Source organism: Leopardus geoffroyi, chromosome B1 (genome assembly GCF_018350155.1).
Source record: "Leopardus geoffroyi isolate Oge1 chromosome B1, O.geoffroyi_Oge1_pat1.0, whole genome shotgun sequence".
Taxonomy (NCBI): domain Eukaryota; kingdom Metazoa; phylum Chordata; class Mammalia; order Carnivora; family Felidae; genus Leopardus; species Leopardus geoffroyi.
In genome coordinates, this window is record NC_059327.1 from 172,237,001 (window position 1) to 172,250,849 (window position 13,849).

At 35.6% G+C, this 13,849-nt stretch overlaps 1 protein-coding gene across 3 annotated transcripts in view; it reads left to right on the forward strand.

Annotated features, from left to right (window-relative positions):
• The window catches only part of PDS5A (PDS5 cohesin associated factor A), a 141,190-nt gene that overhangs the window by 97,733 nt on the left and 29,608 nt on the right, over positions 1 to 13,849 (forward strand). For all 3 annotated transcript variants that reach the window (XM_045474986.1, XM_045474983.1, XM_045474984.1), the window contains exons 22-26: positions 977 to 1,045; positions 2,151 to 2,287; positions 5,889 to 6,012; positions 6,328 to 6,532; positions 7,048 to 7,162. In XM_045474986.1, the coding sequence (XP_045330942.1) occupies positions 977 to 1,045; positions 2,151 to 2,287; positions 5,889 to 6,012; positions 6,328 to 6,532; positions 7,048 to 7,162 (650 nt within the window). The remainder of the gene's footprint in view (positions 1 to 976; positions 1,046 to 2,150; positions 2,288 to 5,888; positions 6,013 to 6,327; positions 6,533 to 7,047; positions 7,163 to 13,849) is intronic.

Here is a 13,849-nt window from a genome sequence, read left to right on the forward strand (position 1 = left end):
CAGAATAATATTGTATGTGTAGCCTACATTTTTTTTTATTCATTTGTTGATGGACAGTTGGATTTTTTCCCACCTTTTGACTTTGGTGAACAATGATGAAATGAACATTTGCATCCCTGTTTTCAAATCATTTTGGATATATGCCTAGAAACGGTATTGCTGGCTCCCAAGGTCATTCTATGTTGTACTTTTTGAGGGACTGCCAAACTGTTTTCCACAGTGTCTATACCATTTTGTGTTGTTTCTTCACAGCTTTGCCAATGCTTACTCTTTTCTGTGTTTTTGATAATGGCCATTCTAGTGGGTATAAAGTAGTATCTCATTGTTTTGCTTTGTGTTTCACTAATGATTTGATAGACATGGCTGGCAACCAATGTGAAGACCTTCTAACAATGTAGAGGGTTTTTTTTTTCTTTTCATGTGCTTTTGGCCATTTATGTATCTTTGGATATTTAAAGTCATTTGCACACTTTTAGTTGGGTTGTTTATGGTTTCTGAGTTCTCAGAATTCTTTATATATCCTATTAAACCCTTGTCAGATATTTGCCAAATCAAACAACATGAAGAGTTTCTCCTATATCTTCTAAGAGTTTTATAGTTTTAGCTCTTAAATTAAGATCTTTGATCTATTTTGAATTAATTTTGAATATAAGGTAACAATGCATCTTTATTTTTTGCTCTTGGACGTCTAGTTTTTTTAGCACCATTTGTTGAAGTAATTGGTCTCAGCACCCTTGTTAAAAATCAGTTAACCATATAGTTGAGGATTTTCTGCATTCTTTGTTTCATTCCATTGGTGTATGATTTGTAGTAAGTTTTGAAATCAGGAAGCTCAAGTCCTCCAACTTTGTTCTTTTTCAAGCCGTGGTGACTTTCCTGTAGGATTCCTAGAGCACTGCATTATTCAGCATGAAAAACTTAATGAAGGAAACTTCAAAATTCTTTCTAAGAATTAAATATATTTAATTGTCTATAGTCAACAGGTGAGAAGAATGGAAAATTATGGTCTCCAGATGAAGAGGTTTCCCCTGAAGTACTAGCAAAGGTAAATTTGTGTAGGCCTTGATAACTTTTATGTTGAAATAATGAACATTCATAGATACCCTTTAACTTGACATTAAATGAGTATCAAAAGTTGTGTTTCTCAAAGAAATTGTAGTCCTCATGGAGTTACTTACATATATGTCAGCATTTTCCATTGAACTTCCTGCCTGGTGAAATAATTTCAATGAGGCTGTTTTACACAGAAATTGTTTGTAGGGTATTGATGCTCAGAAGCATCTCAGGTCTAGCCTTACTACCACTCTCTACAAAAATATGAATATTAACTTGGCAAAAGTGGATAGCTGTCATCAAATTGGTAACTTTTGATAGTTGCAAAATGTACCTCAATAAAGCTAACTTTTAAAGTGGTAGTATTGGGTTGACAACAAGTCTTCATTATCTTAAAATCTGTTTCACCTTTTGTGGCTTCATAGTCATGTTCCATCAATTCCTTTTTCCAGGTTGTCAATAAATACTGTAAATAACACCTAGGTGCTTTAGCTAATTTTTCCATGTGTATTGGTAGCAGTCTTTTGAGTGTAAACCTCCAAGTAATTATGACCACAAATAATTAGGGAATCTCCTAATTTTATATTTCAGGATAGTCACACAGCATCACACTTCATAATTTCTTCAAAATAGTTTTTTCAGTACTACAAAAAATAGTAAAGTCTATCTAAATGGCACATTTTAATCACTGTAACAGGTATAGTTTAAATAGTTATTTTTAAAAAATGTATTTTCAAATAATTTGAAGTTTTGGGGCAATGTGAAAAGCCTGAGATCAAGAGCCAGACTTTGGGCAAGTTATCTATTATAGTAATGTGTCCTAGTTGCCTTATCTGTTGGAAATGAAAATACCTCCCTTGTAGAATTGTTTGGGACATCAAATAGGTTAAAACATTTACAGCTCTGGGAAAAGTGCCTATTATAGATTCAACAAGATAAATATTCTTATTGCTATGGTTATTATCCTACAGACTTGTTTCATAAAACATGTTTACCAACAATTAAGCAACCTCATTAATCTAATTAACATAAATTAATCTTCCCTTTAATTGAAATTTTAAGTTCCATTCTTTTTTTAGCATGTTAATATTTTATAGGTACAGGCAATTAAACTTCTGGTAAGGTGGCTGTTGGGTATGAAAAACAACCAGTCTAAATCTGCCAATTCAACTCTTCGATTATTATCAGCGATGTTGGTTAGTGAGGGTGACCTGACAGAGCAAAAGAGAATCAGGTGAGATTTTTCTTCCTTTCCAATTTTTACAGCTCAAAATGTTAGTAGAACTTACATAGGAATTATTTGCCTAATTAATATTGAATGTTGTAATTGTACCATATGCTTTGGGATCAGAACTGATGTACTGGAGGTTTACATCTCAAGCATAATGGAATGTTTCTTTTCACTTTTAAAGACCAGACTTTTTCCAGGAAACTTTTAGTCATAATCACTATGTATTACAGTTGCCTTCAACATTTGGTTCACTTAAGCAAATACCTGTTGAAATACTGCTCTTTGCAAAACACATGAAAAGCATTGCAGAGAAAACATAAGATTCAGTTTCTACCTTTCACCCTGTATTATAGTGATGGAGCAAGTGGAGTGACAGTACTGTGAAATGAATGCAAGTTTCAGTGGAGGTTCAAAGGAGGAAAAGTCACAGCCCTCCTGGTGGTTTGCAGAAGATTATACAAGGTTCTGCAAATGCAAAAAAAAAAAAAAAAAGCAAAAGCCACATACACATTGTTTCCATTTCTACACATTTTCACTTTGTGAAATCACTATTGCTTCTATTTGTTGTTTTGTTTTGTTTTGGGAAAGCACCAGAGGGGAAGAGGGGCTGAAGGAAAGAGAGAGAATCTCATGCAGGCTCCATGCCCAGCACAGAGCCGGCTGCAGTGCTCCATCTCACAATCATGAGATCATGACCTGAGCCTACTGAGCCACTCGTGTGCCCCATATTCCTTTTAAGATGAAAATAAAAGCCAGATTTTTCATGATCCGTGTTTGTTTCAATTCTTGATTTACTACAGTCCAGGAGTACCAGCAGATAAAACTACAGAGTTCTACTTGTGATGTTTTCCTACTTTAAAATGTTTTATTACAAGACAGATTTAAGTATTCATGTATGCATTGAGTATTGAGCACTGTCATCCTAGGTACTGCTATGCTTGTTTTAAAGGTATAAAATCTCTCCTTCTAAGGAATATGCATTCTAGTGGAGGAGATAGGAAATGAGCAATTTCAGTAGAGATGCTGAATGGTTTGATAAACTGAAGAAAACCATGAGAAATTATCTTTCTCATAGAATAAGCCAAGGGTAGCTTTGTAGGAACAGATTAGAAGATTAGAGCTAAGGGGCGCCTGGGTGGCGCAGTCGGTTAAGCGTCCGACTTCAGCCAGGTCACGATCTCGCGGTCCGTGAGTTCGAGCCCCGCGTCAGGCTCTGGGCTGATGGCTCAGAGCCTGGAGCCTGTTTCCGATTCTGTGTCTCCCTCTCTCTCTGCCCCTCCCCCGTTCATGCTCTGTCTCTCTCTGTCCCAAAAATAAATAAACGTTGAAGGAAAAAAAAAAAAAAAGAAGATTAGAGCTAAGTTAGCAATAATGAGAAGTTTTAAATTGGGGGAAACTATGTACAGTGTATGGCAAAGGCTTAATAATGAGCTCTTTATAAATTAGTGATAAATAGGATACCCACTAGAGATGAAGACTACAAATTATCAGTTTACCTTTTTAAAAATGTTTAACATTGTATGGAGCCTGCTTGGGATTCTGGTCCCTCCCTTCCCCCTATCTCAAAAATAAATAAAACATTTTTTTTTAATCATTTATATTCACTAGGAAAAGGACACTTCTCTCTTCTACTTCCCTACTCTTTCCTTTTACCCACATTCAAATAACATGAGCAAAACTTTTCTAAAAAATAAAAATAAATGTTTAACATCACTAAATATAATAAATGCAGTTTAAACATGGTGATACCTCTTGCCTGTCAATCAACAAAAAATTTTTTAAAGCCATCACTGCTTCACAGGATCAGGGAAATGGCTTCCCTCCTTACTCCTGTGAATATAAATTAGCACAGTCTTGGCAGAACAGTTTGGCATTTTGGGTATAGTTCCCTATAAATGTTACCCTTTGACTATTTTTATACTCATGAAATATAAGAGAATCATACAAAAATGTGTATATGAACATATTTTCAGCATTTTTTTTATCATCACAGAAAATAGGGGAATGGTTAACTATGGAACACATGTCATGAAATACTAGGCAGATCTAAATTAGGTGTTACATATCCTATGCTAATTGTACACTAATGTAACCATGCTATGTAAATTTAGCTTGGGCTCTAGAATCAGAAACTTATACAACTCTATACTCCATTTACTAGCTGTGTGAACTTGTATAAATCACTTTTCTAAACCTGTTTCCTCATAGAGTGAAAATTAAATAAAGCCTGTGAAGTGTTCACTCACTGCCTAACAGAGTTAAGTACCCAGATGGTAGTTGTTTATTTTTTAATCCCTGAATCATTTGAGTCAGAAGCCATTTGAAGTTCTCTCAAAAATACCAATGTTCAGGACACTTGGGTGGCTCAGTCGGTTGAGTGTCCCAACTCTTGGCTTTGGCTCAGGTCATGATCCCAGGGTCATGGAATCGAGCCCCACATCAGTCTCTGTGCTGAGTGTGGATCCTGCGTAAGATTCTTGCTCTCCCTTCCTCTGCCCCTCTCCCCAGCTCATGTTCTCTCTCTTAAAAAAAATAAATAAATAAAATAATAATAATAATAATAATAATAATAATAATAATACCAGTGTTCACTTTGACAATCCTCCTGTCCAAGAGTGCGATGTTTTCTTGTACGATTAATAATGGACTCAGCCAGCTTTCCTCATTTCCTAAAGTCTTTTTTTTTTTTTTTTATTTTTTTTTTTTTCAACGTTTATTCATTTTTGGGACAGAGAGAGACAGAGCATGAACGGGGGAGGGGCAGAGAGAGAGGGAGACACAGAATCAGAAACAGGCTCCAGGCTCTGAGCCATCAGCCCAGAGCCTGATGCGGGGCTCGAACCCACGGACCACGAGATCGTGACCTGGCTGAAGTCGGACGCCTAACCGACTGCGCCACCCAGGCGCCCCCCTAAAGTCTTTAAATATCATAACCATGCTATGTTTCACATAGAAGTTGAAAGAAGACTGTCCTTTCATCTCATCCATTGTCACATTTTACCATTTAGGAAATAAAAAACTACTGGGTGGGATGGTAGTGCTCAACCTCCTGGGGTTTTTTTGCTACAAAACAAAGTCTGTCCCAGAGACTAGTACCCCAAATAGACACTGGCTCTCAGTTCATATCCTTTCCCTTGTCTGCTACCTCCTTTTCCGTGGTATAAATCACCTCCTAATGGCTATATATGCATTTAAAAACTGTGGGAAATAGATTTGATATGATAGGTGGTTTAATCAGTTGTCTACAATGAATGTGTATTCCTCTTAAAATGAGGAATACTGTTCCTGATGTAAATGGTTCTTCCCAGCATTACACTTAGTGTAGTTGCGAATCATAAGCAGGGCTGTTTGTCTATGTATGGTAGAGGATCTAGGCTAGAACATAACTAAAAATGAAGGCAGATAAATTTATTAGTCACAATGATTTGAGCCTTTTTCCCCCGTGTTGAGTTCAAGAACTAAAAGTAGCTTTCCCATATTTATACATTATGTCATTTTAAGCATAAGTTATGCTAAAGATCATAACACTCAAAAAGGGACCAAAGCATTGTTATGAATGATAATGGTTATAGGAAATGTTTATTTCTTTTTTGTTTGTTTATAGTAAATCTGATATGTCTCGCTTGCGATTAGCTGCTGGTAGTGCCATAATGAAGCTTGCTCAGGAACCTTGTTACCATGAAATTATAACCCCCGAACAGTTTCAGCTCTGTGCACTTGTTATTAATGTAAGTAATCATCTTATTTTTGTCAGTTACTTTCCCTTCAAAGTTAAGTACATTTACCTTCTATGGATACAGATCCATTTACTGTGTGCACAAACAGAATTTGTATTACAACTATTCTAACTAAATATCTTATACATATTGTTATTTATTTCCCCCAGTATAACTATGATCTTTTTTTAATGAAGGCGTTCAGAATAAACTGCTGTTTGGTAAATGTTTGCCAATTTTTTTTCTTAATGAAATGAGGTTATTTTGTCATAGTTTTAAAGGTCCTAGTATTTTTATTTAATTATTTTTGGTTTTCTGCTGCTGTAGGATGAGTGCTACCAAGTAAGGCAGATATTTGCTCAGAAGTTGCATAAGGCACTTGTGAAGTTACTACTCCCATTGGAGTACATGGCGATCTTTGCCTTGTGTGCCAAAGATCCTGTGAAGGAGAGAAGAGCACATGCACGACAGTGTTTACTAAAAAATATCAGTATACGCAGGGAGTACATTAAACAGAATCCCATGGCTACTGGTAAGTAATTTTGAAAGCTCTCAGTGTGCAAACATATCTTGTCAATGTACCAACTTGGGGGATGCAGGGGGTTTATTTCCTATATTTCTATTGTAGTTAATAGTAACACTAGGATTTTTATAGGATGCTGTCACTATAGTTGTGATGTACTTAACATATTAAATCTGGTTTCTAGGTCCTGTTTATAATGTATGAAACTGTTTGGGGGAATTACATTTTTCTTATGGGATCAGCAGTGTGGCTTGATTTAAACACATTGCTCAGATGTCAGAGAGTAAAGAATTACTTTCCTAGCTTTACCAAGGACTCACTATATAATCTCAAATTATCCTTTTGGCTTTAATAGCTTTCCACATTGAAATAAAAGTGTTTCAGTATCCTCTAGATACCGTGTTGCCTCTAATTTTAAAATAAATCAGGAAAAAGATGGAAACTGAAGTGGATAGAAAGCAAACTAGAGAGGGATTTTATAAAAGCTCTTATTACTGTTGTTGATAATAATGTTTTCACTTTAGAGAAATTATTATCACTGTTGCCTGAATATGTAGTTCCATACATGATTCACCTGCTAGCCCATGATCCAGATTTTACAAGATCACAAGATGTTGACCAGCTTCGTGATATTAAAGAGTAAGTCATGTAGAATTTCAAGAATTCTAGAAGTTATTTTTACTTTTTAATAAGATACCAAATATTTTTCCTGTTACTGTTCCCATTAGAATAAAAACTTATCTATGGTTTTATTTCTTATAAATTATTGTTTCATCTTAGAAAATTTTTCCATCTAACAAGCTCTTTTTGGTTCTTCTGATTGTTTCCTATTTGCTGTCAGCTGTGTCTTTAAAATAGGCTGGTTTGGGGGCACCTGGGTGGCTCAGTCAGCTAAGCCCCCAACTTCAGCTCAGGTCATAATCTGACAGTTCGTGAGTTCGAACCCTGCATCAGGTTCTGTGCTAACAGCTCAAAGCCTGGAGCCTACTTTGGATTCTGTGTCTCCCTCTCTGCCCCACCCTCCTGCACACGTGCTCTCTCTCAAAAATAAATAAACATTTAAAAAATTGACAAAAAAATAAAAAGTATTATGATTTTGGAGTGCCTGGGTGGCTCAGTCGGTTAAGCGTCCAACTTCAGCTCAGGTCATGATCTCACGGTTTGTGAGTTTGAGCCCCATGTTGGGCTCTGTCCTGACAGCTGGGAGCCTAGAGCCTGCTTCGGATTCTGTGTCTCCTTCTGTCTCTGCTCCTCCCCCGCTCACACTCTATCTCTCTCTCTCAAAGATAAACATTAAAATTTTTTTTTTTTTTTTTTTTTTTTTTTAAATAAAAGTATGGCTTTTTTGAGAGGCGCCTGGGTGGCTCAGCCAGGTGAGCATCTGACTCTTGATTTTTGTGTAGGTCATGATCTCACAGTTGTGAGTTCAAGTCCCACATTGGGTTCCATGCTGACAGTGAGGAGCCTGCTTGGGATTCTCTGTTTTCCTGTCTCTCTGCCCCTCCCCTGCTCTCTGTCTCTCTCTTTCTCAAAATAAATAAACATTAAAAAATATAATAATGAAAGTATTATGATTTTTGTATGTATGACACTAAAAAATATAATAAAAGTATTATGATTTTTGTATGTATGTCATTAAACCTTATTCCTAATCTTATTTAAGGTTGTAATCAACATTTATCTATGCCTCCTATAGCTTTTGTCACTGAAATTGTGTCAGTATCTTAACTGGAAGAGATGTTATCTTGTCCAACATTACTGTTAAGCATTGGACTATGAGCTCCTTACATTTTGAAGCCTTGTCATTTCATTATTGTTGCTTCCAACACATTATTCCAGTAATACTGTCTTTCTGTAACTAAAAACTTCTCTGGCCTTCAATTACCTTATTCATAAAATGGAGATAAAATAGATAACTCCTAAAATGTCTTCTAATTCTAATTATTGTTTATTTTTTAATTGTTTACATTTGTATTTACAATTTTTTTTCTTTAAAAACTTTGAGTTTGGGGTTTCCCAGAAAGCACTTCCATAAAATAAAAACCTGATGTATGTGTTTGCCTAGAACGTGAGGTCTATGTCAGAGAACATTTTAGCTGTATTTCAGTTGCAAAGCAGTCATGTGAAAGAAGGACTAGACTTAAGAGAAGAAGCTATATAACATGAGAAGGAGAGTACTGATGTACAAGAAGTAATTGGAGTTAGAATTGAAATCACTGGCACTTTTTGTTGTTCTGTCTAGTATGCAACATTTTTAATATCGTTAAGCAATTATTTTAAGTTTCCATGTAAATTGAAGTGTTAAATAATATGTTTTTCAAACTGGTTATTTAACTTTGTGGAAATTATTAATTTATTGTGTCGCTATTTGCTTTGGCTATTCAGGATCTTTTATGGTTTCATAAAAATTTTAGAATTATTTCTTCTAGTTCTGTGAAAAATGCCATTGGAATATTGATAAGGATTGTATTGAATCTGTAGGTTGCTGTGAATAGCTTGGACATTTTAACAATATTCTTCCAGTCCATGAACACAAAATATCTTTCTATTTATTTGTGCATTCTTCAATATCTTTCATGTCTTCTAGTTTTCAGTATGGGTCAGAAGCATGACTGTGGTCAAGAAAAGATAGCTGTAGGGGCATCTGGATGGCTCAGTCGGTTAAGCATCCGACTGCGGCTCAGGTCATGATCTCACAGTTCGTGAGTTCAAGCCCTGCATCGGGCTCTGTGCTGACAGCTTAGAGCCTGGAGCCTGCTTCGAATTCTGTGTCTTCCTCTCTCTCTGCCCCTCCCCCACTCATGTTCGGTCTCTCTCTCTCTCTCTCTCTCTCTCTCTCTCTCTCTCCCCCCCCCCCTTCAAAAATAAATAAAAACATTAAAAAAAAATTTTTTTTTTTAAAAGAAAGAGGGGCGCCTTGATGGCTCAGTCAGTTGAGCGTCTGACTTCAGCTCAGGTCATGATCTCACGGTCTGTGAGTTCGAGCCCCACATTGGGCTCTGTGCTGATGGCTCAGAGCCTGGAGCCTGCTTCAGATTCTGTGTCTCCCTCTCTCTCTGCCCCTCCCCTGTTCATGCTCTGTCTCTCTCTGTCTCAAAATAAATAAAAACATTAAGAAAAAAAATTTTTTTTAAATAAATAAATAAAAGAAAGAAAAGATAGCTTTATAACATGAGAAATTGAGGGGGGTCATATAATCTATCAAAATTACTTTTTTATTCCCTTTATAATACTTTTTTATTCTCTTCTTTACCAAAATGATATATAGCTATACTTTAAAATACATAGGATTAAATTCAGTCTATCAATAACCATTATACTGTTTTGGGAATCAGTCAGTCTTGAGTATCAGGAGTGTTTATCTCTTTATGGACTCTTAAGAATTAATTGAATCAGAAAGATTTATTTTAGTTACAAAAGACAATTTAAGTTTTTCATTTGCCATATTTTAGTTACAATATATTTAACATTAACATTAGAAGTTTCAGTTCCTTGGCATTACTATTATTTTTTTTTTAACGTTTATTCATTTTTGAGAGAGAGAGGGCGCGCACAAGTGGGGGAGTGGCATAGAAAGGGAGACACAGGATCCGAAGCAGGCTCCAGGCTCTGAGTTGTCAGCACAGAGCCTGACCCGGGGCTCGAACTCACAAACCACGAAGTCATGACCTGAGCTGAAGTCTGATCCTTAACTGACTAAGCCACCTAGGCAACCTGGTATTACTATTATTTTACTTTGAAAATGATCCCTAACCACCTCCTTATCCCTAAGAAAAAGAGCGAGAAAATGTCCTGATGTTTTACATTGTGTGGGATTTGTTGGGAGAATTTTATGTATTCTAACTGGAATTGTGTTAATTCATCCTTATATTTTTGAGACTCTTCAGTTGCTGTATTAAAGAAATGCAGTATTATAGGGGCGCCTGGGTGGCTCAGTCGGTTAAGCATCCGACTTCAGCTCAGGTCATGATCTCGCAGTCTGTGAGTTCGAGTCCCACGTCAGGTTCTGTGCTGACAGCTCAGAGCCTGGAGCCTGCTTCAGATTCTCTGTCTCGCTCTCTCTCTGCCCCTCCTTTGCTCATGCTCTGTCTCTCTATCAAAAATAAACATTACAAAAATTTAAGAAATGCAGTATTATATAATGATTTGAGCTTGGATTGTGTCACCAAATAGATTTGTGCGCAAATTCTACCATTTTACCAGTTGTGTGAACTTACTTCATGTCACTTAATTTCTCTATGCTTTAATGTTCATATTTATAAAATTATAATAAGTTGTGAGGATTGATTGAAGGAGATAGTATGTGTAAAATAATCAAACAGTGGTTGGCATATTAAAAAAAAAATCTTTCACCTTATTGGCTAACTATACTCCTGGTTGTTACTCTTTTTGATGCAATTATAAATGGGAATGTTTTCTTAATTTATTTTTCTAATAATTATTAGTGTAAAAAATGCAACAGATTTTTGTGTATTGATTTTGTTTTCTGCAACTTTAATTTGTTCTAACAGTTTTTTGATGGAGTCTTTAGGGTTTTTTTATGTATAATATCATCTTATCTGCAGCTAATGACAGTTTTACTTCTTTTCCAGTTGGATGCCTTTTATTTCTTTTTCTTGCCTAATTGTTCTGGCTAGGACTTCCGAATACTTTGTAAATAAAAGTGGTAAAGACATCTTTGTCTTGTTCCTGATCTTAGAAGAAAAGCTTTCAGCTTTTCACCATTGAGTATGAAGTTATATGTGGTCTTTATTATGTTGAAGTATGTTCTTTCTATAATCACTTTGTTGAGAGTTTTTATCATAAATATATGTTGAATTTTGTTAAGAACTTTTTCTGCATCAATTGGAGATGATCATGATTTGTATTCTTCATTTTGTTAATGTGATATACCACATTGATTCACTTGTGGATGTTGAACCATCCTTGCATCCCTGGAATAAATCCCACTCAGTCATGGTGTATGATCCTTTTAATGTATTGTTGAATTCAGTTTGCTAATATTTTACTGAGGATTTTTGCATCTATGCTTATCAGGAATATTGGCCTGTAGCTTCCTTTCTTGTGGCATCCTTGTCTGGTTTTGGTATCAGGATAATTGCTGGCCTTGTAAACTGATTTTGGAAGAGAGTCCTCCTCTTTTTTGGACAAATTTGAAAAGGATTGATATTAATTCTTCTTTGAATGTGTGGTACAATTCACCAGTGAAGCTCTGTGGTCTTAGACTTTTGCTTGTTGGAAGGTTTTCAGTTACTAATTCAATTTCCTTTCTAGTAATTGGTTTTTCACGTTTTGTTTCTTCATGATTTAGTCTTGGTAAGTTGTATATTGCTAAGAATTTATCCATTTCTTCTAGGTTGTCTAGTTTGTTAGCATATAATTTTTCATAGCATTCTCTTATGATCCTTTGTATCTCTGTGGTATCAGTCATAAATCTCCTTTCATTTCTGAGTCCTCTTTTTTGTTTTTTCTTGGTCGGTCTAGCTAAAGGTTTGTCAATTTTGTTTACCTTTTTTTTTTTTTTTTTTTAATGTTTTAGTTATTTTTGAGAGAGAGAGAGAGAGAGCATGGGAGGGGCAGAAAAAGGGAGACACAAAATCTGAAGCAGGCTCCAGGCTCCAAACGGTCATCAGTACAGAGCCCAACGCAGAGCTCAAACCCACAAACTGTGAGATCATGACCTGAGCCAAAGTCAGATGCTCAGTTGACTGAGCCACCCAGGTGCCCTAATTTTGTTTATCTTTTCACAGAACCAGCTCTAGTCTCATCAGTTTTTTTTCTTGTCATTTTCTCTATTTCGTTTATTTCTGCTCTAATTTTTGTTATTTTCTTTACTTCTAACTTTGGGCTTCATTTGTTCTTTTTTCCCCTGGTTCTTTGAGGTGTAAAATTAGTTTGTGACTTTTTATGTTTCTTGAGGTAGGCGTTTAGTGCTATGAACTTCCCTGTTAGAACTGCTTTTGCTTCATCCCAGAAATTTTGGTATGTTTCCATTTTGTTGGTCTCAAGGTATATCTTTTATTTTTCTTTTGATTTCTTCTTTGACTCATTGGTTATTCAATAGCATGTTGTTGAATCTGTACATATTTGTGAATTTTTCAGTTTTCTTAGTGTAATTTTGTGGTTCCATATCATTGTAATCAGAAAAGATGCTTGATACCATTTCAGTCTTAAACTCATTAAGACTTATTTGTGTCAGGGTGCATAGATAGCTTAGGTAGTTGAGCATTCGACCTCGGCTCAGGTCATGATCTCACAGTTGGTGAGTTTGAGCCCTGCATTGGGCTCACTGCTGTCAGCACAGAGCCCAATTCAGATCCTCTGTCTCCCTGTCTCTCCGTTCCACCCCACTCACACTCTCTCTCCCTCTCTTTGAAAAATAAACATTTAAAAAAAAAAAAAAAAAAAAAAGACTTGCTTTGTGGCCTAACATATGATCTAACTTGGAAAATGTTCCATGTGCACTTAAGAAAAATGTGTATTTGTTGCTTTTATATGGAATGTTCTGTAAATATCTGTTAAGACCATCTGGTCTAACATGTCATTTAAAACTGATGTCGTCTTATTGGTTTTTCTGCCTGGATGATCTATTCATTGATACAATTGGGGTATTAGAGTCCCTATATATTATGAATTGTAATAATTATATAAATACTATTGTATTTCTGTTTCTCTTTTTAGGTCTGCTAATATTTGCTTTATATATTTAGGTCTTTCTGTGTTGGGTACATAAATATTTACAAAGGCCCCTTTCTCATTATGTAACACCCTTTTTTGTGTCTTATTACAGTCTTTGTTTTAAAGTGTATTTTGTCTGAAGGGCTCATTGGGTTAAATGTCAAACTCTTGATCTCAGCTCAGGTTTTGATCTGAGTCATGAGTTGAAGCCCCATGTTAGGCTCCGTGCTGGATGTGAAGCCTACTGAAAAAAATAAAGTGTATTTTGTCTGATAACAATTGTAGCTACTAAAGCTTTATTTTGGTTTCTATTTGCATGTAATATCTTTTTCCATCTCTTCACTTTCACTGGATGTGTTTCTTGTAGGCAGCATATAGATGAGTCTTGTTTTTTTTATCCGTTAAGCCATTCTGTGTTTTTTGATTGGAGAATTTAATCCATTTACATTCAAGGTAATTGTTGATAAGTATGTGCTTATTGCCATTTTGTTAATTGTTTTATGATTGTTTTTGTAGTTTCCTTCTGTTCCTTTCTTTCACTTACTTTCTTTGTGGTTTGATGACTTTCTTTAGTGGTATGCTTATATTCCTTCCCCTTTATCTTTTGTGTATTTACTATAGGTTTTTATTTTGTAGTTACCATGATGC